We start from the raw sequence: 23,428 nt of genomic DNA, 5'->3' as shown, positions 1-23,428 counted from the left end.
TGTAATGCCACTCAGGGATGAGTGAGGCTGGTTACTCTCATCTTAAACGTCAGGACCAACTTGCCTAGCCCGGGGCTCCTACGCTCCTCATGGGGCAACGCAGGACTGGATGATGGATGGATGGATGAATTCTTAATTTCTCTAATGTTTCAGGCTACACAGGACCCATCTTCAGCGAGTCGAACAAGAAATGACAGAGCCGAGCCATTTCTACCCCTGGAAACCCCCTTCCTCTTCTCGTGTCGCAGCCTGACTGACTACTTCTAGGAAAATTCCGTCGTCCTACCCCACCCCTGATTGCTACATTAGCGCTATCCTTGCTGTATACCTACATAAACTGAAAAATCCCTCTCTATGGTTAGTTACTTTTTTTTTTAAACAAAAAATGAGCTACTTCCAACATTTTTCTCATTTTTTTATTCAGATCTTTCTCAATTACTGTAGCTTCTTCCCATTTGGGCAAATGATTACGTTCATCTATGTGCAACATTAGTTAATTGGATACTCTGAGACACTGTAGCAAGATCTGCTTTGTGTTCAGTGATCTTTTTATCCATTCCTCGTCCAGTTTCCCATATGTACTAACGCCTCCAGGCATTTTTTTACCCCCTTTTGTGGGTCTGGCGCAGATGTGGCACACAGCAATACTCGAGTTAAGGTTATGAATGAGATCACTCTCCCCGGTGATTCAAAGTTACGGATCACACAATGAATCAGGGTTTCCTATGCTTCACTAACGATAATGATATATGGACTTTCAACCGTGCATCATGCACAATGAGATGGTAAATATGCATCATTTTACGGAATTTTGTAATATGAATAAGAATATATGAATATAGAATCAGTTAAGTTACATCATTTACAGGCGTGATAAATTGTCTTCATCCTATACCGTGGGAAAAAAAAAAAAAAACTCGTGATGGCTATCACAGAGCTAAGAGATTGTCATCTAATGAGATTACCTGATACTGAAGCCTTGAAATGTCTACTTTGTCGTTAATTTCTTTGCTGTCATTAAAATTGTGGAATGTGGTCAGTATTTTTTATACCACAAACACTCGTTATCAAAACACTCCTTGTGGCATGTACCGTAACTAACATTGAAAAGATGGCCGAGGCTTGCATGACCAATATTACCGTACGTAATTTACATGCAGTGCATCTGTGACTGGGGTGATATACCATGGATATATGGAGTCACAAATAAAGATGTCAGAAAAGGCGTGGTGTCTTATTGGCATGAATCAAAATCGATCATCATTCAAGACCGTGTTTGCTATTAGTATACGTGTGATACCGTACATAATATTACTAAAATAAATATTTGTATATAAACTGTTTCCTTTTACCAGTATGTGTAACCCTGAATCACTATCATTTAATGGTTAATTAGCCTATATGAAATCGATGGTGGCGAAATGTCTCATATGGGTGCCATATGGGATTATGTTTTAATGATCTAATCAAAGATAAGCGAGAGCTAAATCTTATCAGTGTAAGACTTATCTCGGAATTACCTGGGACTATGTAAAAACATGCAGGCGCATACAGTGCTTATGATGACTGAATGAAAGATTTTCCCAGCATGCGTGCATCGTTATTATCAATGTTAGGTGCATGCCACAAGGGATGTATTGATAACAAGTGTTTATGAAAAAAAAAAAAAAAATATTGACCACATTCTATAGTTTTATTTGTATGAAAGACATATACGACAAAGTAGGACTCACTAGACATTTCAGTGCATCAGTATCAGGTAATCTCATTACATCACAATATCTTAGCTCTGTGACAGCCAACACGAGAGGGAGGGAGTTGTTTTCCACGGTAGGATGAAGACCAAATTTAACCACACCTGTATAAGATGTAACTTATCTGATTCTGTATTCATGTATTCATACATTCATATTATAAAAATCCGTAAAACGATGTATATTTATTACTGTATCTCACTGTGCAGGATGCACGGTGGAAAATCCATATAACATCATCATCATTGAAGATTACGAAACACTAATTCACTGTGTGATTCGTCAATTTGAATCACCAGGGAGAGTGATTTCATTCATAACTTTAACTATAACTAGAGTATTGCTGTGTGCCACATCAAGATCAGACTCACAAGAGAGAGTAAAGAAATACCTCGAGGCTACATTTTCGAGCATCCACTGTCCCGTATGCTGTAGGCTACACTGTTCTCATTTTTACATCCTTTAACTTTTTTTTTTTACTATTTCTCCAAGTTAACGTCCTGAGGATACTGCGATCCTAAGCCTGCTTTCTGTGACTGTTGATAACTAAACCTTTGGCTGAGATGGGGACAAATAATTATCTTGTATAGCCAACGGCCATACCACGTTGAGTACACCGCTTCCCGTCCGATCAGCGAAGTTAAGCAACGTTGGGTCTGGTTTTAGTACTTGGATGGGTGAACGCCTGGAAACACCGGATGCTGTTGGCATAGCGTTCTCCCTACGTGTCAAGTGGGGTTGGTGGAGGATTAGTGCCCCTCCCTGTAAAAACAATTAACTCTAAGCCCTTGGCCACCCCGTTTGGGATACATGGCGTCTGGCAATGAATGAATGATAGTCATCGTTTGATTGAACATTGCCATTATATATTTCATTTTTAATGTCAACTGCCTTCCTTTTTAGTTTTAACAACATGCTAACCAGATATTATAGCTTCTTAAAGGTTTCTGTTATGTATTTAATCTCATCCTTTATGAACTCATTATTTTCTGTTATGCATCTAATCTCATCCCCTATGAACCCACAACTGCAAATTCTGTGTGCTCTTAGGAAAAATTCTATGACAACTCCAGGCTTGGTCCTTTCTGATGTGTAACGTTTCGCCCCGTTCCGGACTTCTTCATATACTAGTCAGCTCTATCACAACCTGACCCTGGATATATTACACTTAGGCCTGCCAACGGGACGGTAGGGGTGGGGGAGACAATGCTTTGATTAACCCATTCTTACCGATATGTTGGGATTAGATAATCTCGGTTCATTTAAAAGACGACAGGACAGGTCAGGTTAGATCAGATTTGGTTCAGTATGTTAGGGATGATACTGACATTTGATCTAATAGGTATCGGGGGAGCTCGAGCGACTGAGAATTGGCTTGACGGGTATTGGGGGGGGGGGGCTTCAAGGGTAGGTCAAGCGGCAATACTTACTGGTTAAAATCCTAGGGGTCTTGGGAGAAGCCCCCTCCCCCCCCCCGCAAGTTAGGTTTGGGTGGATCTTTAGTTTTCCTAATGGTTTGAGACTGATGAACAAACGCGGCCTGTAGGCGAGATTTTTGGTATTTTTTGCACCCAGTCGGGATAACAGCGTCATGGTCAAATTGGCGGTTTAAATCCCTCCAAATTTGTGGTTTGTCTTTTCTATTCGTTGTGTAAAATAAACATACCGGTACTGTATTAAAGTTACTGTACTAAATTACTGTACTAAAATTAAGTCCCTGAGGATAGTGGTTGAAGAAGGCAGCTGGAATCACTGAGCCCGTGTGGTAAAATTCTACCAATTATCATATAGCACAAACATTATAAAACGAAGTACCGGTACTGACAATTAGAAAATAACAAGTGACATCAAATTATATAATGAAGCATTAAGTGGATCAACTATGAACTAGCATACAGAAACAAGAAAACTAGAAACAAAACTGCCATACGTAAGGTAACTAAAAGCTAGGAAACAGGAAAACAAAGATGAACAAACAACACAGGAAAACAAATAAGATGAAGCACGTGACAAAATGAAAAGAAATAAACCCAGCAAGCTGCAAATCTGTACTCACATACAGAGTCCGGTAGAGAGATGTACAGTAAGCAGGAGAGGGTAATTATGACCAAGATGAAGCAGGATCCTCTTCCCATTTTACGGAAGTTCAGGCTCAGTCCAACCACGCCCATGGTCCAGCTTAACGGCCAAAACGAACGAAACATTTGGCTACGTTTGCAACTTCGATACATTCAATATTCTTGCTGAACACATCTACTGAAGTTGTTGCAGCCCTTCGACATATGACACTGGTTGCTGCAGAAAATGGACTGTTCCTTCTGCTTCCAGAATGGAACTTGAGTTTGTATTTTCAAACAGCAGGCTTCAAATCTGGTTTGCAAAGTCAAAAATAGGCTTACATCGTCAATATTAACCAATTTTTCTCAGTTTAAGGTTTGTATTCTCGTGGCTTGCTGTGTCTAAAATAGCACTGAAATCAATATTTACCAATACTCAACGCAACTTGTTCACAAGGCTCAAAGATATAAAACACAAATTTTCTTTGGCTATTAGCATTGTCACACCAAAGCATAATTTTCAATATAAGACTATTTTCCAAATAAGGTATACGCCAGGATTATCAATATTAGTTACCTCACATTCCTTACCACTTTCTCCGGAGGGCTCAAAGTAGGCTATCACGTTTGATGAATCTAAAGATATTTTGTCACAATCAGGCTTGGTTTTCAATATGTTTTTTTCGTAGCACGTTTATTTTCCTGAGTAGAAGTTAGGTTGATCTGAGTAAGCCTATTGGGATTATTTTGTAATATCAAACACAGGCTACACTTTTTTGGCACTTTTCAGAAAACTATACGAAAAAAAAAAAAAAAATCAGTATTGGCATATGGCATTAACTGTACTGCTGACAACTATATTGATGGCCTATTAATTTTTTTGCATTCCCAAGGCCTACACCTCTTTCAAGCTGATTAGCTATTCTCTACAAGGTCTGATTTTCACAATATATACTGTAGAGGGATTACATTTTAACTTTTTTCTAAGTACTTGCATAATAACTGAATCTTCCCAGACTTCCAGTTTCAAGGTAAATTATTAAACTTGCCATCTCAGTATTTTCCTACTCAGGTATATGCATTGTTCTTGGCCTGGCTGTTTACTATATTTTTCCTGTGTACGTTTTTATTTTCCTTGGCACTTTCAATTTATCTTCCGTGGCTTGCATGTTCTAATTTCCAAGGAATACGGTCACTTTTTCGCAAACTTCCATTCTCAATATTCATTGGCTTTATTTTCATTTAATTCCCATAGGCTTGCATTTGCCGATAACTACATTTTCCTAAACTTTCATTTCCGGTACATAGGGACTACCTATTATTTCTAGACATTTTCATGAACTGATAAATGCTTGCTCAATAATACCAATGGTCTACAGTATAGTAGGCTTGGAATTTTAATACAAGTTTTGTCTTGGCACTTCACAGAACCCAAAAAAAGGGCTTACTCAAAGTATTCAACACTAAACTTGGATGTTCAGTATAAACATTATATTGGCACTCTGACAGATTAGTTTGTAAAAAAAAGTCGGAATATTTAACTAGTGTAAAATTTACTTGTAGAGTCATCGGAATTCCAAATCTCCTTATCATTTAATAATACTGCTTCAAAAAACTTTTCAAACGTTAGCACCATTCTTATCTACTGTTGTAGAGTTCACAAGTTCTGTTGCTTTTATTTTATTTAGCCCTGGGAAGAAAGTTGCAATAAATCAGACAAGTGGAAGACGCTGGCAATGTTGAGGGTGTTACGACGTGGGAAAGTGGTCGTTGCTAAGCAGGGACAGAAATATCCTAGGTCTTGCGTTGTGGCCGCCCCTCAGTGGATACAGCATCGGGCAATATACAAATAATAATAATGCAGATGTGCAGGTTTTTCCTGTGCATTCTGAGAAAACATGGAAACTGTATACCCAACCTTGCGATATGTATGTAGATGATTTTGAGAACTACAAATATATAAACAAATTATATGCATCATCATCATCCGGACCTCCTTTCTTTCCCACCCTATGGCAGGGTGAGGAGTAGCAACGTCCAGACAGCCCAAGATGGCCCACTCCAATGGTCCACGCTTCCATTCACTCATCATTCAAGCCCCAGGAATCCTGACTCTATCTGATACGCCAAAAACTTTCACCACATTCTGTAGGCTCACATAAACGTATCCGATGGTCACTTCGAACGCTGTCACGTTAAAAAGGTGTGCCAAATCCCTGATCATGCACTTCTCACAACATTCATCCAGTCAGCTTGATGTCGCCAGTCCTCTAGCCTCACCGACTTCCATACCTCTCTTCCTCACACACTCATCCATCATATCCCTCCACCTCCTTGGCCTATCCCACCTCCTCCCTCCTTCAAATTCTCTCAGATATATCTTTTTCACCACTCTATTGTTATCAATTCTCTCAACATGACCAAACCATCTCGGTACACTCTCGTCGATTCTGGTGTCCACAGACTTCCTCACTCCCAACTTTCACGAATCGCATTATTTCGTATCCTATCCACTCTCTGTACTCCACATAAATTCCTCAGCAGTCCAATCTCCACTGCTCTCACTCTTGACTTTCCATTTTCATGCCACAACATAGTCTCACATCCATATGTTAAAGTTGGCACTTACACTCCATGTAAGCCTCGTGCAGCTGCAACACTCAAGCCTCTGTTTCTTAGCAAGGCCTTCATAGCACCAGCTATTTTCCTTCCCTGTGTCACTCTACATTCCACTTCTTTTGAACATTTTCCTCTTTTCTATCACTGTACCCAGGTATTTGAACTCTCTCACCAATTCCAGTCTCTCTCCATTCATTGTAACATCACACTTGGAGTCACCTTCTCGCTCGATTACCATCACTTTACTCATTTCTACACTTCCTCTCAAGGCACGATGCTCACAGACATCAGCAAAACTCTGCACTTGTCTACCAAACTCTTGACCAGTATTTGCAAGTAGCACTGCATCATCCGCATACAACAAATTTGAGATATTCCATCTATCACCATTAATTACCCGTGCCTTCCCTCTCTCCACTACTCGTATTTTTACTTCTCTCATCATCCCATCCACAGGGACATCACACAACCTTGTCGGATCCCCACACTGATCATGAACCATTCACTTAGATGCCCAATTAGGCCCTATTCACACTATAGATCTTTTCCACGTGATGTCACGAGTCACGTGACTGTTTGCAGCGCCATATTGGACGGCAAATTGTCGGATGTCTACGGAGGGTGTACTGCAGAATCCACAATGATATTCCACTGTTGTGCCTTCGGCTGTAAGGCAAGGTAGAAAACTGGAAGTGGGGTACACTTCTACAGGTTTCTAGCCAATGAGGAAAGGCGACAGAACTGAATAGCTGCCATGAAGAGGGAGAATTGGCAGCTGACGGCCTACTCCCACCTGTGTAGCAAGCATTTTCATATCAGGTGAGCCAATGATTTGCAGGCAGATACGGGCATATGTATCATTGTTAGCAATTGTAGGTGTCATGGGATATCCTAATTATGTTAATGTCACGGAGCAAAAGACCCACACGGTCATATGTGTGCGTGGGAAAATGTTACAGGCCTTGTTTTGTTTTTATTCCAGAGATTCGCCCAAACCAAATCGGACATAGTGATGATCAAGAATGTTAGATGCATAAGTAAAACCGATTAAATTGCAGATTAGGTCATAATTAAAGCTAGGTTAGGTTAGGTAAGGAAGTTAGGTTAGGTTAGGTTAGGTTAAAGCTTATATTTTTAATTTTTCAATGTTTTTCAGTGCGATTCATCTGAAACTGATATTTGTGTCATGGCGGATGATAATAATAGTGCAGTACAGAACACTGTTCAACATTTCAGTATAAAACTGTTATATACCACTGTAAGCCTCTGTGCTGAACAGTGTTTCAATTACAACTGAAGCATAATTACTAGTACTGCTATTTATAATTTTCTGTTTGATTTAGAAATGAATGTTGCTCCGAAGAAAGCAAAACTTTCAATATATACTTGCTCCAGTTGAATAAAAAATACTTTAATTACAAATAAGAAGATAAATAATGTACTTATATCAACAGCTCCCTATACTGATCTTTTACCAGGTATGTAGCTACTAAGATTTTTTTGTTAATATAAAATGTAAAATCATTAAAACTATATTGTTGAAGTCTTTTAGTTTTATGTTGTGGTAGCCTACTCATTACCCTAATTTAAATCTGTGCCAGTGTTCAGTTGTAATGTAACAGTTAACATCGAGTAATTTTGACAGTGTTGACATATACTGTACTATCAATTATGAATTTTATGTAAAACTAAACATACAGTATATAGGCTGTGTATGTATCTAGGCCTATAATTACTGAAATTTCGAAAATAAGTAAATTTTTTGGTAAATTTCCAGGATTACACCTACCTCACCATTTTTTTTATGTTTTATATGTATGATTAATTTGAATCTGATATTTATTTGTCGGAAATTGCTTTTTTTTTTTTTAATTCCAAACCAAGCTAACCCAACCAACCTAACCTAACCTAACTTAGGCCCTAACTTGAAGATTAAGTAGAGAGGATAACTGCAGTAGGCCAACAGGCCCATGCTAGACAGCTCCCATAAGAGTGTGACTAATTTACCCTCCCTACAATAGCCCATAAAGGCCGACGCTAGGCAGCTCTCACAGAAGTGTGACTGTAAGAATGACAAATTTTGTATGCATCCCATACCTGTCATACGCTTATCTAGCCTATGCTTGAAACTTTCTAAATAGGGGACAGCAACTAGGGAAACCTATTCCATTCATTAACTACTTGATTAGTCAGTGTATATAGTACAGTTCCTCCCCCAATGGCCCCACGTCAGTAATTTACTGATTACCAATAAGATTTACAAGTACCTTATGTCAGTTCTAGCTATGTACATTGTGCATATACAATACTTATGACATGTCTGTTTACCTTGAAGGATGCCCCGGTGAACTTTGATGGAGTGTTTACCAAATAATAGTGATAGAGATCGCCATATCAGAGAACTGGTTTCGGTCCCCAGTCCTTGAAACTGGCGAATTTCTCCCGAGAAATGGTGTAAGGATCTAGCCCTAAACACTTTATCTTGTTCCCGTACAGATCTTGGTGGCGTTGATTCAGACTTCTGCATATATCTGACAATTTAATCTCTGAGAGCGCTGTCTAGACAGCCATTACTGCGAGGAGTTTGTCGTCCAATATGGAGTTGTAAGCAAAATCATGTGATTCCTGTGACGTCACTGGAAAAGGTCTATAGGGACGGTCACACTCCAGTCACGCTTCACTCTCGCTCCGCTCACGGTCCTGGTGCATTCACACGTCCGGTCCGCTCTCACTTTGCTCACGGTCCCGTTATCCCCTCTCCCTCAGCAGTAGAAGTGCCACCACCATTGATGGAGGATGCGTGACTTTTCAGGGGCCGAGTTGGCAATGATTGCTATTGCACTGGATGAAGATGAAGAAAGAAGAAAACAAAGTCTGAAAAGAAGGAGAGTGTGGGTTCATCCAATCTTGCATAATAGGAAAATTGAAGGGGAATTCCATACACTGTTTCCTCATCTGATTGATGATGGAAGTAAATTTCACAGCCATTTTAGAATGAACACTGGAACATTTGAAAAAATACTATTAAAAATTGAGGATGACCTGAAAAAGGAAAACACACCATTCAGAGGGATGAATCAAGATTAGTGCAGAGCAAGACTGTGGCAGGCATTCACACAGTCCGTTCATTCCGCTCATGGTCCACTCTCGCTCTGGTCAAAATATCTTTTGAATGGATTGTGAGCGGAGTGAGAGGAGAGAGTTCACTGACCGTTACTGCCAGTATGAATGCTTCCACTGAAATGCATGAAATGAATTTTGACCGGACCGTGAGCATAGCGAGAGCTGAACGCGACTGCCCCCATAGTGTGAATTGGGCCTTAGGTTACCCTTACACATGCCTCACTACCATCACAAAACTCTTGACGGCACCTAGCAGGATACCATCTACACCGAACATGCACAAAACCTTCCACAATCCTCCTCTGTCTACATTGTCGTATGCTTTGTCCTGATCCATAAATGCCATGAACACATTCTGTTCCTTCTCACAAGCCTTCTCCACCATCTGTCTCACTGCAAATATTTGATCCACACATAACTACAGTAGTGCACCAACTTTCGCTACAGCAGGATTCGCGGAATCCACTTTCGCGGCATGCACCAAATATTCCCTAACTTCCACTTTCGCTTGAAAAAAATCGATTTTCGCGCACAAATTTTGGGTTTGGGACAATATTTTGAACTTTGAATTTCCTGCACCGCCCACCCGCAACCCACCGCCATCTTGAATGACGTCATGTCAACACTCTGTCCACCCATTCCCGCCATTGTGTACGAGCGTGCTAGCTCCATTGTGTTGGATTCTCACGGTTCAATGGCCATAGAGGAGCTTAACATAGATGAAGATTTCGATGGATTTGTTCAAGAGAACCTAGCACAAAGGGAAATTCAGCACAGAGTGGAAGTTTTGCATCAAGTTGCATCTGAGGAGGCAGAAAGAGAGAGTGGTAGCGAGGCAGCAAGAGGTGGCGCCAATACGTCTGGCGTGGCTAAATAAGCCCGCCAAGCGCCTCGGATACTTACCCCCAACATCCATTAAACACCTCAACCTGGTCTCTGTGGTATGTTTCTCCTCATATAATGTGTACTGTACAGTTTTTATTGTTTGTATCTCACAATGCAATGTACAATAGTGATTTGATGTACTGTATTTCAAGTGAAAATGAAAATCTGATGTTACTTTAGAATAACTGGGAACCAATTAGCCTTTTTGCCATAAAGACAATGCCCCAGCTTTCGCTAATTCCACTTTCGAGCATTATTTTTGGACCCAATTAGGCGTGAAAATTGGTGCCCCACTGTACTCTACCACTTCTAAAGCCACACCATATTATATATATATATATATATATATATATATATATATATATATATATATATATATATATATATATGAGCCTCTGTGGTACAGTGGTAGAGTGTGTGTTTTCATACACTGAAGAATGAGGGTTTGCACCCCACCAGGGTAATAAACTTTGGAAACGTTCTTCTGGCCACGTACTGCTTTGGCGGACATAAGGGGTGCTGTGGTTGAACCAGTGTCGCATACTATAAAGTATGCTTGCCCCCAGTTGGCTTGCGCAGGCTGATTACACTTGGTTCACAGACTACACACACACATCCAAAGCCACTCCAACACAACAGTTACACTTACAAGCACTTCTCACCCTACATACAATCTCTACCAGACAGCCTAAGCCACTTGGTAGAGATACATTGACTGTATCGTTCCCATTTCGGTCGGGATAGGCCGGTCCTGCAGTGGGTACTCAAACGGCTGATGATATATATATATGTATAGTATATCATAAAAAGAAGCTGGTATCCAAGCCATAATTGCAATGATGGCAACCTGAAGGGGTGATCTTAGGATACACTTTGTAGTAGTAGTACCGTAGTACTACATCATTATCATTATTATCATTATTATTATTATTATTATTAGTAGTAGTAGCAGTAGTACTGTATAGCGTTATAATTTGTCCCCCCGTCCGGTGTCGCATGCACAGAGTGACATGCTGGAAGTTACCATTCCGCTCAGTGTGCATGTGCTGAGTGCCCTTTTGGCTGCTACGCTGAAAGTATCCGCATGTTATCTTAAGTACTGTGCCATTTATCAACAACATTTTATGAAATACATATGTCAGGAAAATAGTCGGATATCTTATCGACCTATAGGTAACTATAGGTCAACATATATATATATATATATATATATATGTATATATATACTGTATATTGAAATACCAGCACGGCGGGATGAGCCCTACACCACCACCCCAGGAGGAGAGAGTGAGGGGGTGACACCCACCCCACAAGGAGACAATGGAGGGGCTGAATTACCTGGGCAGATGTCCAGGCATCAACAGCGCATCTCCCTCGCGACCTGGCGACTCTCTTCCGCGCAGCCAGACCACCCGGCAGTGGACGGTAAAAGTACACTACTCTCTAGCAGAGGGAATGCTCGCCAGAATCGGGGTGGGACTTGCAGTGGCAAGTTCCCAGGCACACCCTTGGACGCCGAGTCTTCTGGATTGGCTCCACACCTAACTGAGAACTCAAGAGGAGCCTCTAGGGTTGCTATTCCCCTGCCTAGACTGAAGGAGGGCACGCTTTGTAGGAGCTGTGGCAAAAGCCGAGAGAGTACATCCGACCTCTTCCTCCCAACATTACAGGCACAAGACCTTCCCACACGAAAGGGGGGCACACTCCGTCGGAGCTGTGGCAAAAGCCGAGAGAATACGTCTGACCTCTACTGTACTTCCTGACGTCCCCGGGACAGGTAACCCCAGCCCGACGAAGGGAGGGCATATTCTGTCAGAGCTGTGGGAAAAGCCAAGAGTGTACATCCGACCTCTTCCTCCCAACGTCTCCAGGGCAGGAGGCCCTAGCCCTATGACAGGAGTGCCCCAACACCCCTGATCCATGTAGGAGCACAGGCAGTGCCTGAAGGGTCTGGATGACAAAAAGAGCCACCTCTGGCTTGCTCCACCACCCTGGTGTTAGAGCAAGGTGCCACTCTTTCCAGCTGTCTCCTTGGAAGGCTAGAGTCTCTCCCCCTACAGGCTCCCCACCTGAGTCCAGACCAGACAAGGTGCCCCTGAGGCCCGGAATCTAGTCCCTGCAGCCTGGGCCACCCCAGACACTGACCGGCTCTGCCAGGACTGTCGGCCTTTCCCTGCAGCCGAGGCCACAGTCCCCGGAGCCAGCGTGCCTCCCCAGGTGCTCACCAAGGCCAAAGGGCCTCCCCTGATGCAAGCAGCTGCGGTTCTCCCCTGACGGCCGCCCCGGACCAGGGTACAGGCTGCCCTACCTCGGCAGCACCCTTCTCCCGGCCGACCCTCAGGCCGGGCCTCCACCAGGCGCTCCCCTGGACCCCAAAGACAACCAAGGGTCAATGGCGTACAGCCTGACTTCTAGCCCTCTTCAGGCCCAGTGCCGAGAGCCCTGCCTCCTGCAGGGCCAACGCGGTGAGAAAGCTGCCCCATCACTCCTGGACTAGCGGCAACTCCATGAGCCCCACTGTTCTGCGCAGCTCCCCGGACGGCCCGCCTCCCATGCCTAGCCACCACCTGGAGCTCCCTGCATAGGCCGTCTCCCCCGTGGGCTGTGGTCTCCTCTCCGTCAGAACTGTGAGTGACAGGTCTCAGATTATACAGTATACCTCCCCAGTGTTGTGAACCCCCCCTTTTTCAGTGAGCTACCAGTGAACTGTTCTCCTGCGTTCCTTTCCCCTATCCCCATATGTGGCACACACACCCCCTTTCAGTGTTCTCCCCCTCTTGCTGACGAGTTAAGCCCCTGTGAATCACATGCAGAGTGTATAACCCCAGCCCCAGGTTGAGACCCCCCCTTTGGACAGGACAGACGAGCCCATATCACTCACGTAACACAGCAGTATCCCAGTACAGGACCATCCCCCTCTTCTCCTCCCTGTCCCCGGCCCGGCTCCATAGAGAGAAACCCTCCCTGTTCTCAGTAAGCCCCTCGCCCCCCCACTTTCCCCCAGTGTGAACTATGGTATATTCTCGGCGTGTGTGGCGCATATATAGAGGCTAAGTTAGCTAGGGACTGCTGTACATGTCACGCAGAGATGTATTAACTAGGACCCGTCTATGTCACGCGAGCACCTAAGCTTAAGAGCTGTCCCTGTGGGTATACTGAATTGTGTTGTATGTAAACCTCTCAGTGTTGATGTAGTGTCTGTATTGGCGAAATATTGCCTGTGATACCGTGAGGAAATAACCCAGACGTGAGACAAAGATGTTGAACTAGGTGGACAGTGATTCAGACCAATATCAGTGTAAGGCATTGTGTAATTTCGACTCTGGTCGTAGAATATTGTGTGTGTAATTGTTTCTCTATTAATATATTGGTGTATTTGTTCACTCGGGGTGTTTGTGTCTCCCTTCCTTGCTAGTTCTGACCTGGTCAGGAATTAAGGACCTAGAGTTGCACTGTGACTGGACCTGAAAAGTCGGGACACAGAACACTCTGCATAACACACACACACACACACACACACACACACATATATATATATGAAGTATAGTGCCACAGGGGGTGACCCAACACCCCCACAAGGAGCCCATAGAGGAGCAACGACAGCGCGCCGGGACTCAGGGCGTCAACGGCATAAGTCCGCCCAGGCCATGCACCCCTATGACCTGGAGCTCGTTCACCGGCACCATAACAGGAATACAAGACTACCTTCCGGGAGAGCCTTCCCCAACCAACATCGGGGTGGAGCTGTTTCTCCAGCTCCTGCCAGCACCCCAGAGACGACCGGTAGCTGCTCAACCCTCCTGGAGATGGCCTGTAGCCGCTCTGAGGGAAATAAGGAGATGGCATGTAGATAACTCCTGCCTTCCACAGGAGGCGGTCTGTAGCCACTCTGAAGATGCCCTTCTCGAGACGGCCTGTAACCGCTCAACCCTCCCAAAGGAGACGGCCTGTAGCTGCTCTGAAGGTGCCCTCCCCGAGACAGCCTGTAGCCGCTCAACCCTCCTGAAGGAGACGGCCTGTAGCCACTCTGAGGGGAATCAGGAGACGGCCTGCAGCCACTCCCGCCTTCATCAGGAGACGGCCTGTAGCCGCTCTGAAGGTGCCCTTCCCAAGACGGCCTGTAGCTGCTAAACCCTCCTGAAGGAGACGGCCTGTAGCTGCTCTGAGGGAAGGAGACGGCCTGCAGCTGCTCCCGCCTTCATCAGGAGACGGCCTGTAGCCGCTCTGAAGGTGCCCTTGGGTCTGCTGGTAGCTGCTCCCTCCCCCAGGCCACGGCCAGTAGCTGTGCCTTGGCGACAGCCTGTAGCCGTGCCCCTAGAAGGCCACTGCCAGTAGCCGGGCCCTATGGCAGGAGATGGCCTGTAGTTGTTCCTCCATCAGGAGCTGACTCCTGTTCCCCAACCCATGACTCAGAGGGAGTCCCTAGCCTGGAGGAGTACTGGAGAGGCCCCGTGACTTCCCCCGGCCTCTTCTCCCTTCAACCAGCTCTGGAGAGGACCCACCTGACAGACCCCGACATAGGCCGGTGCCGTAGCCCCTTCCAGATGGTACCGCCGAGCACCGGGGACCGCAACCCTCAGGAACCCCAGACTGCCCCCAGGACCCCCGGGCGGGATCTCCCCACACCCCGACGCTGGAGATCTTCGTCCTCCATCAGGCGCCTGAGTTAGAAGTTCAGGCAGTTGTTCAGCCCCAGCCCTGAGGGTCGTATTCCCGCCCCCAGCCCTGAAAGCACAAGGCCCTTTGCCACCTGCAGCCCCAGACGAGAGAGGACGCCCCTGCACGTGATCCCGTGGCCTCTGGACACAGAGGCCCTTGGAGGAACCCAGCCCCATCAGTAGTGAGGCTGTGACACCTCCGCCGTCCTTATACCTGACCGCTACAACGCCCGGATCAGAAAGGAGTGACAGTGATAGCACAGTGTCCATGACTCAGTGACATGAAGGCAGAACAGTGAACTAACCACATAACGGAAGTCAAGAAGAAAATCACCAGTGATAATATCAGCGTGGTCGAGTGAGTAAAAGTGACAGTGCAACCGTGATTACGGCCATGCAGCGAGATACGGGTTTATTATAGTGAATATGCTACAGTCTGATAACACCTCCTAATACTACAACCGTACACAGACCCCAGTGCTAAAGTAACACTTACCAACAGTGAAACAGTACCAGCTACTCCACGAATATATAAAACTTAGACTTCCTGTAACTAATAATACATAAACCCCTGCCCCAAGTGCTATTCATTTTGACCCGAGCAGTATCCTGCGCGATACTGATAACCCATATCTAGATGTAAGAGTTGTAATTGTCCAGTGTATCTGTAACCGTGACATCTACCCGTTCCACTGTATAATTTAGTAATACACGTGTAAAGTTGTTGCCTTGAGTTTTTGTGTCCTGCCTCTCTCCTATTTGTCTAAGCTCCGGTCTAGAAAGAGAGGCCAGCTACACACTAGGCGTTTAAGGGACGGGAAGCCGACCCTTAAAACACCTAGCATTTTATATATGTATATATATATATATGAGAGAGAGAGAGAGAGAATGTTACTGGCAGATTGTGAAATCCGTCATTTCGTGAATTGAGTTTAGGTTTATTTAGGTCAGGTTGATCTAGGATACGGTTAGGTTAGGTTAAGGTTTGTTTAGGTTTGGTTTGGTTAAGATCAGTTTAGGTTTGGTTAGGTTATTTTAGGCTAAAGAGAAGGGAATGGTAAATTCCAGCATAAGCCATTCTGTGCATACGACACCGGTAGTATTTACCTAATGGTGGCCCATTCTACAACATTTACTACGGTACAACATTTACTAAGATACCAAAGTCATTTCTGCCTTGCTTCCTGCATTTTGTATCCTTTATAAGTTTTAGACTGGGGCTGACCCCCTGAAAACAACCATGGAAAATATTATATTGTACTGATCTGAACTAAGTGAATTTTCTCTTTGAAAGTTGGTTTGAAACAGGGATGTGTCATGTCTCCATGGTTGTTCAATCTGTACATGGATGGGGTAATAAAAGAGGTACAAGGTAGGGTAGTGGATGTTGGAGTGGCCCTGGTGAGAGAGGATAGTGTTTGGAAACTCCCTGTACTGTTGTTTGCAGATGATACTGTGTTGTTGAGTGAAGACGAAGGGGAGCTGCAAGGCTTGGTGGATGAGTTTGAGAGAGTGTGTAAGAAACGGAATCTAAAGGTGAATGTAGAGAAGAGTAAAGTGATGGTCTTTGAGAGAGGTGAAGTCAGTGAATGTACAGCGAGGTTGGGTGGTGAGGAATTGGAAAATGTGAGTACGTTTAAGTACTTGGGTAGTGTGATGAGTAAGGATGGAGGTTTGGAGGGTGAAGTGCTTGAAAGGGTACAGCAGGGAAGAAAGGTTGCTGGTTCTTTGAAAGCAGTGATAAGAAACAGGGAAGTGAGCATGGAAGTGAAAAAGTTACTACATGACAGTATTGTGATACCAACTCTAACGTATGGAAGTGAAGCTTGGACATTGTTGGAAGGACACAAGTCAAGAGTGAGAGCAGTGGAAATGAGTTATTTAAGAGGAGCCTGTGGAGTCACGTGGAGAGACAGGCTGACGAATGAGGATATAAAGGAGCGTTGTGGTGTTGATGTGGATGTGATAGGAAGCGTTATGAGGAACACACTGAGGTGGTTTGGCCATGTGGAGAGGATGGAGGGTGAAAGACTGACGAAGAGAGTGTATGTGAGTGAGGTGGAGGGGGGAAGAGGGAGGGGGAGGCCGAGGATGAGATGGAGGGATGGGGTGGAGAGGTATATGAGAGAGGGGGGTGTGAGTTGGGAGCAGGGCAGTGAAATGGCGGGGGACAGGGCGACTTGGAGGCGATTTGTTTGTGGCCACCCCAAACGGGATTGAGGCGTCTGGCAATAGATAGATAGACTGATCTGAAACGTTTGGTTGAAATGCATGTGCTTACTTTCCCCTACTTCTGATCGTTTTTCTTTCTAAGAAGGGGCTGACCCCCAAGACTCAATGGTTAGGGGGTCATGCTTTCCAAATATCGCATTACTGATGCGAGTACATTGTAGGCTACAACTCTTAATAAGATATCAAACCCATACCTGTCCTCCTTTCACTATTTATGAGAACTCTTTATTTAGTGAGGGGCCTGAACCCCTAAAAACCATGGTTGTCAACTGTATTTGGTAGAACACCATCGGAGTAACCAGACGAACTCGCCTGGAAAGTTTCATTCAAATCCACCAAAATAATAGTCTATGAGTTGAGATGTGCGCTCCCACACACACACACGCACACACACACTTGCTCATGGCAGTCCATCGTTGTCGATGATGACGCTTGCTCTGAATGATGATGGGATTGATGAGATGATGACGAGGATGAAGTCACCTTCCCCGATGGCGATGCCATCAAAGGTGACTGCTGAGTCCGACAGGGGTGTTGGTGTCCAGAAGGGATGATTCCCGCGGGGTTAAGATGCCGTTGAGTAAGCGTTTCCTCTCTTCTGGTCAGGTCTTCTTCCAGTTTTCTGTCCTCTGAACATATTCTGCACCATATTGGTCTGTCCGAGGCTAACTGCACGAGGGCCTGTGGTCTGATGGCACACTTTTGGGGGAATTCTTTAGAATAATCTTATATATGTATATATATATATATATATATATATATATATATATATATCATATATATATATATATATATATATATATATATATATAATCTCATCAGCCGTTTGTGTGTCCACTGCAGAACCGGCCTATCCCGACCGAAGTGGGGACGATACAGCCAATGTATCTCTACCAAGTGGCTTAGGCTGTCTAGTAGAAACTGTATGTACAGTAGGGTGAGAAGTGCTTGTAAGTGTAATTGTAGTGTTGGAGTGGCTTTGGATGTGTGTGTAGTCTGTGAACCAAGTGTAATCGACCCGCGCAAGCCGACTGGGTGCAAGCATGCTTTATAGTATGCAACACTGGTTCAACCACAGCATCCCTCATGTCCGCCAATGCAGTACATGGCCTGAAGAACACTCCCAAAGTTTATTACCCTGGCGGGGTGCGAACCCTCATTCTTCAGTGTACAAAAACGCACACTTTACCAGTGTACCACAGAGGAATATATATATATATATATATATATATATATATATATATATATATATATATATATAATCCAAACGCATATTCCAACAAACTTCATGAATTCTATATGTAAACTTGACTGGAACTAGTTGATTAGTTAATCATTCACTCTCCAAGTTCAATTTCCTTCAAAATGTATTCTGTGGCTGGGCATTTATTTATTGATAAGTGTTGACCCCAACAGGTGCTTTATTCTGTATCATTACTTGATTGACAGGCTGTGTGTGTGTGTGTGTAATAGTTTATCAACTAGCAAACAAAAACGGACTTCCGGTGCTGCGTCACCTGTTTTGCGCACTTTAGATGTTACAGCATATACTCATACCTGCCAATATAACATGTAACTTCGCAATGTCAGAATATAATAGCAACACATGCGTCTGGCCTGTAATAATAATATCTACCGGTACTGCCAACAGTTCCACGCATGGGTTAAAACTGAAGAGTGCTATGCCACCGAAACTACAACTCAGCTGTCACAATTTGCAGCACTGGCAAACTCACCCAGATCCGTAATTTGTGGTTTAAACGTTATTTTACTGGTTATTCTTGAAACTTCTAGACGATTTTAATCAACTCAACGCCTCTACCTAAAGGAGTTAACAAAGGTTTTATGTAACCCCTCCGGCAAAGGTTTAAGCTTAGTCAAATGGTCTAGTAATAACAAAAAGCTACGTTAATGAAACTAATTTAATACTGGGCGACAGGCACATCTTGAATATGAAAATGCTGCATTGTTAGGCCTATTACCAGTCTTATACCTATATTAACCCTTCCAGCCCGAGGAAGTAATTTGTATTTTATTTTTGCTAGCCGAAATTTTAAGTTAAATAAACTCTCTCTATCTGTCTATTGCCAGACTCCTTAATCCCGTAGGCCACAAACAAATCACCTCCATGTCGCCTTGTCCCCCTTCATTTCAATGAGACATGGAGGCTCACCCCCTTTCCTCTCTCATATACTTCTCCACTCCAACCCTCCATTTCATCCTTGGCCTCCCCCTCCCTCTCCCCACTCCACCTCACTCACATACACTCTCCTCATCAGTCTCTCACTCTCATCCTCTCCAAATGGCCAAACCACCTCAGTGCGTTTCTCCTAACGCATCCTATTGTCAGTCAGTCTCTCCATGTGACTCCACATGCTCCTCTCAAATAACTCATTTCTACTGCTCTCACTCTAGACTTCTGTCCCTCCAACAACGTCCAAGCTTCACTTCCATACGTCAGAGTTGGTATCACAATACTGTCATGCAGTAACTTTTTCATTTCCATGCTCACTTCCCTGTTTCTTATCACTGCTTTCAAGGAACCAGCAACCTTTCATTCTTGATGTACCATTTCAAGCACTTCACCCTCTAAACTTCCATCCTTACTCATCTACCCAAACGCACTCACATTTTCCATTTCCTCCTCATCCAACCTCATTGCATATTCTTTGACCAGTTCTCCCGAAGACTTTACCCTCCCCTACATTCACCTTTAAATTCCGTTTCTTACACACTCCCATACTCATCCACCAATAAAATTACCTGGGTTAAAAAAAAAAAAAGCGTCATCGTTGTAATCAGTGTTTGTATGCCGTGTTGAAAGCATTATTTTCTAGCCACCACCACTGTCTTGTATAGTCAGCCAAAAAAGTCGTGTCTTCGTTCCGAAACCCGTAAATATTCGAACAGATAGGCCTAAGTCGAAGCAGCAGGGATAGCTTCACAAGTCTGGCAACTGTGTCAGACCAGACGGTGGTGGGGGTGGGTGGTTTGGGGTGCCATGTATTGCTGTCGGGTGGAAATTGTTGGGAATAACATACTGGGTAATAGGCTTATAGTCAACTTTTATCACTATTATGTCACTAAATGTCTACATATGCATCATCATGAGTTTACCTGTAATCAAAATATACTGCATTCATATACCTGGGTTGTCATGTCCAACTCGTCTTTGATATTTGGAATACTTCAGAAGACGGAATAACGGTGGAATTTGTTTCATCACAAGTGTTTGGAATTTAATGAAACGATGTGATAGGAAGCGTTATGAGGAACACACTGAGGTGGTTTGGCCATGTGGAGAGGATGGAGGGTGAAAGACTGACAAAGAGAGTATATGTGAGTGAGGTGGAGGGGGGAAGAGGGAGGGGGAGGCCAAGGATGAGATGGAGGGATGGGGTGGAGAGGTATATGAGAGAGAGGGGTGTGAGTTGGGAGCAGGGCAGTGAAATAGCGGGGGACAGGGCGACTTGGAGGCGATTTGTTTGTGGCCACCCCAAACGGGATTGAGGCGTCTGGCAATAGATAGATAGATAGTCACGATTATGATATAAAACAGCTTTTATTAGTGATAATTAGAATCTCCCCTCTATTTCCCGTCGTCCAGTATAGACAACTGAATGACTGTGAAGATATGACTATATGCTGGTGGGTGTATATCTTGGTTTCATCACCTTGCGTAACACCTGTGGCTGGGTTTCCCCATAGATATATATAAGACTAGATGCCGCATCGCTCATTCTTCAGTACCGCAACGGTGCGTCTGTGCGGCCGCCATCTTGGAGCGGTCAAGCATGTAATAGTGGGGCTTGTTTTAGAGTGAATTCAGACTATGAGAATGAATGTTGTGGAAGAGGTGGTGATGGTGGTTATTGTTGTGGTGGTGGTGATGGTTGTTATTGTTGTGATGGTGGTGATGGTGGTGGATTTTGTTGTGGTGGTGGTGATGGTGGTTTTTGTTGTGGTGGTAGTGATGGTGGTTATTGTCAGATCAGATCAGATGATTGTCGGAGGTAATGCCTTTTCAACGGCACCTCCTGAACTCTAGTCTTTTTCATGCATTCACTACGTTGTGCTTTGCTCCATTAATTTCTTTTTTCTTATTTCCCAGAGTTTATATAGGATACTTTTTTTTCTGTTCAATGTTTATGTCGCTAAATAAAAAAATTCCAATTATTTCTTCTTTATTTTCAATGTAGGGTTTTTGTAACTCCACAGCATTCAGTCTCTGTTCATTGTTCACTGTGCACTCGAGCATAAAATGTTCCAGATCTTTTTCTGCACCGCACTATCTGCACTCTATATTTCCATTTTCATGTATCTTTCTATCGAATAATGGCAGGCAGTTTGTTCTTGCTCTATAGAGGATTGTTGATGCTGGTCTGTTATCATATACTTGTTCTTCTCTGATATTCTCTTTCCATTCTTTATATATCTTCAGGCTTGTTTTCCTAGATACTTCCTCCTTCCATTTCTGTGTGTCCCAATTCATTGTTTTCTCTTTTAGTCTGCTTTTTGTCATAATCATTAATTCTCTGTCAGCTATTCCTATTAATTCCTTGTACTTATTCGTTTCCTTCATTCAGTTCATATTTTGCATATTCATCATTTATATTATAGTTTTTAGTAATTCATTTTTGCCTTGAAGAATACCCCTGGTGTACTCTAATCTACCTGTGATTATTCTTTGTTTAACTAATGATGCTCCAATCTCTCCTCTTCGTGTGCAATTTGCTGCCTACTTGGGTGCTCCTAATATTTGTCTGTATACTCCGCTCTCTATCCTTTGTAGCTTTTCAATTTCTGCTTCCGTGTAATTTATGATATTTGACCCATGAAGTATTGTAGGTACAGCTACGTTTTTCCAGTAGGTTTTACCTATCATGACTTTATTACAACTCCTTGCTATTACCGAGTATGTAATATTTGCCATCTTTTGAGCTTTCTGTGCCATCATTTCCTTCTGTGTTTTGAAGTAGTTTCTTTTGTTGTCTATCTGTAATCCAAGGTACTTGATATTATCAGTTACTTTTATCCCTTCTGTTTCATCTGGCTGGTTTTTCATATTTTGGATGATGATATTACGTTTTGTTGTATTTATGTTTAGACCACATTCTTGACTAAATTCTATTACTGTTTTTAGATAGTCTTTTGCATCTTCTATCGAGTGTGCCATTAGGAGTCCATCATCAGCAAAGAATAGTACTATTTTCAGTTTCTCATTGATGAATCCAATATTTTGTCCTTCCAATTTTTCTATTATCAGGTTGGTTATTAATTTGAATAATATTGTCGAACCTGTGCAGCCTTGTCTAATCCCGCTAGTTATGTCCATTTATATTTCAGAATCATGTACTTGTACTTTTATTTTTGTTTTGTCTTTTTTATATGTTAACAATGGTATCTATCATCTTTGGGTGTACCTTGTATCGCATTAGTGCCTGTACTACTTTCTCTCTTTTAATAGAGTCAAATGCCTTTGAGTAATCAATGGATATTATTATAAGAGGTTTTCCTTTCTGGTACCTAACCTCTAGGCAGTATTGTAAGGTTAGTAAGTTGTCTACTATTCTAGCTCCCTTTGTGAAGTCTCCTTGTGTTTCTTTAGCCTTGTTATTCATGGTGATATGGCTATCCACAAATTTTCCTATCAGTGACATACACATTTTGTACGAAATATTTGCCAACGCTCTTGGTCTGAGCTGGTCTGATGTAGTATTGGTAGTGGTGGTTGTTGCTGTTATGGTGGTGGTGGTGATAGTGGTTTTTGTTGTTGTGGTGGTGGTGGTGGTGATTTCTGTTGTTGTGGTGGTGATGGTGGTGGTAATTGTTGTGTTGATGTTGATTGTTGTTGTGGTGGTTGTTGTTGTGGCGGTGGTGGTTGTTGTGGTGGTGGTGGTGGTGGTTGTGGTGGTGGTGGTGGTTGTTGTGGTGGTGATGGTGGTTGTTATGGTGGTGGTGGTGGTTGTTGTGGTGGTGGTTGTTGTGGTGGTGGTTGTTGTGGTGGTGGTTGTTGTTTGTTGTTGTTGTGGTTGTTTTGTTGTTGTTGTGATTATTGTTGTTGTTGATGTGGTGGTTGTTGTTGTTGTGGTGGTGGTGG

At 43.4% G+C, this 23,428-nt stretch overlaps 1 protein-coding gene and 1 pseudogene across 1 annotated transcript in view; one reads left to right on the top strand and one right to left on the bottom strand.

The window, feature by feature from the left end:
- The window catches only part of LOC145401930 (chondroitin sulfate N-acetylgalactosaminyltransferase 1-like), a 49,746-nt gene that overhangs the window by 22,365 nt on the left and 3,953 nt on the right, over positions 1–23,428 (bottom strand). The window contains exons 2-3 of the mRNA XM_080274036.1: positions 12,508–12,803; positions 11,463–11,508 (exon numbers count right to left, since the gene is read on the bottom strand). Coding sequence (XP_080130162.1) covers positions 11,463–11,508; positions 12,508–12,803 — 342 coding nt within the window. The remainder of the gene's footprint in view (positions 1–11,462; positions 11,509–12,507; positions 12,804–23,428) is intronic.
- Positions 2,344–2,464, top strand: LOC145402416 (5S ribosomal RNA; annotated as a pseudogene).

This window comes from Coenobita brevimanus, chromosome 57 (assembly GCF_032717465.1).
Source record: "Coenobita brevimanus isolate Jiangsu-jjx chromosome 57, ASM3271746v2, whole genome shotgun sequence".
NCBI lineage: Eukaryota > Metazoa > Arthropoda > Malacostraca > Decapoda > Coenobitidae > Coenobita > Coenobita brevimanus.
Note: the sequence above shows the minus strand (reverse complement) of the source record. Positions and strands in the feature narration are given on the sequence as shown.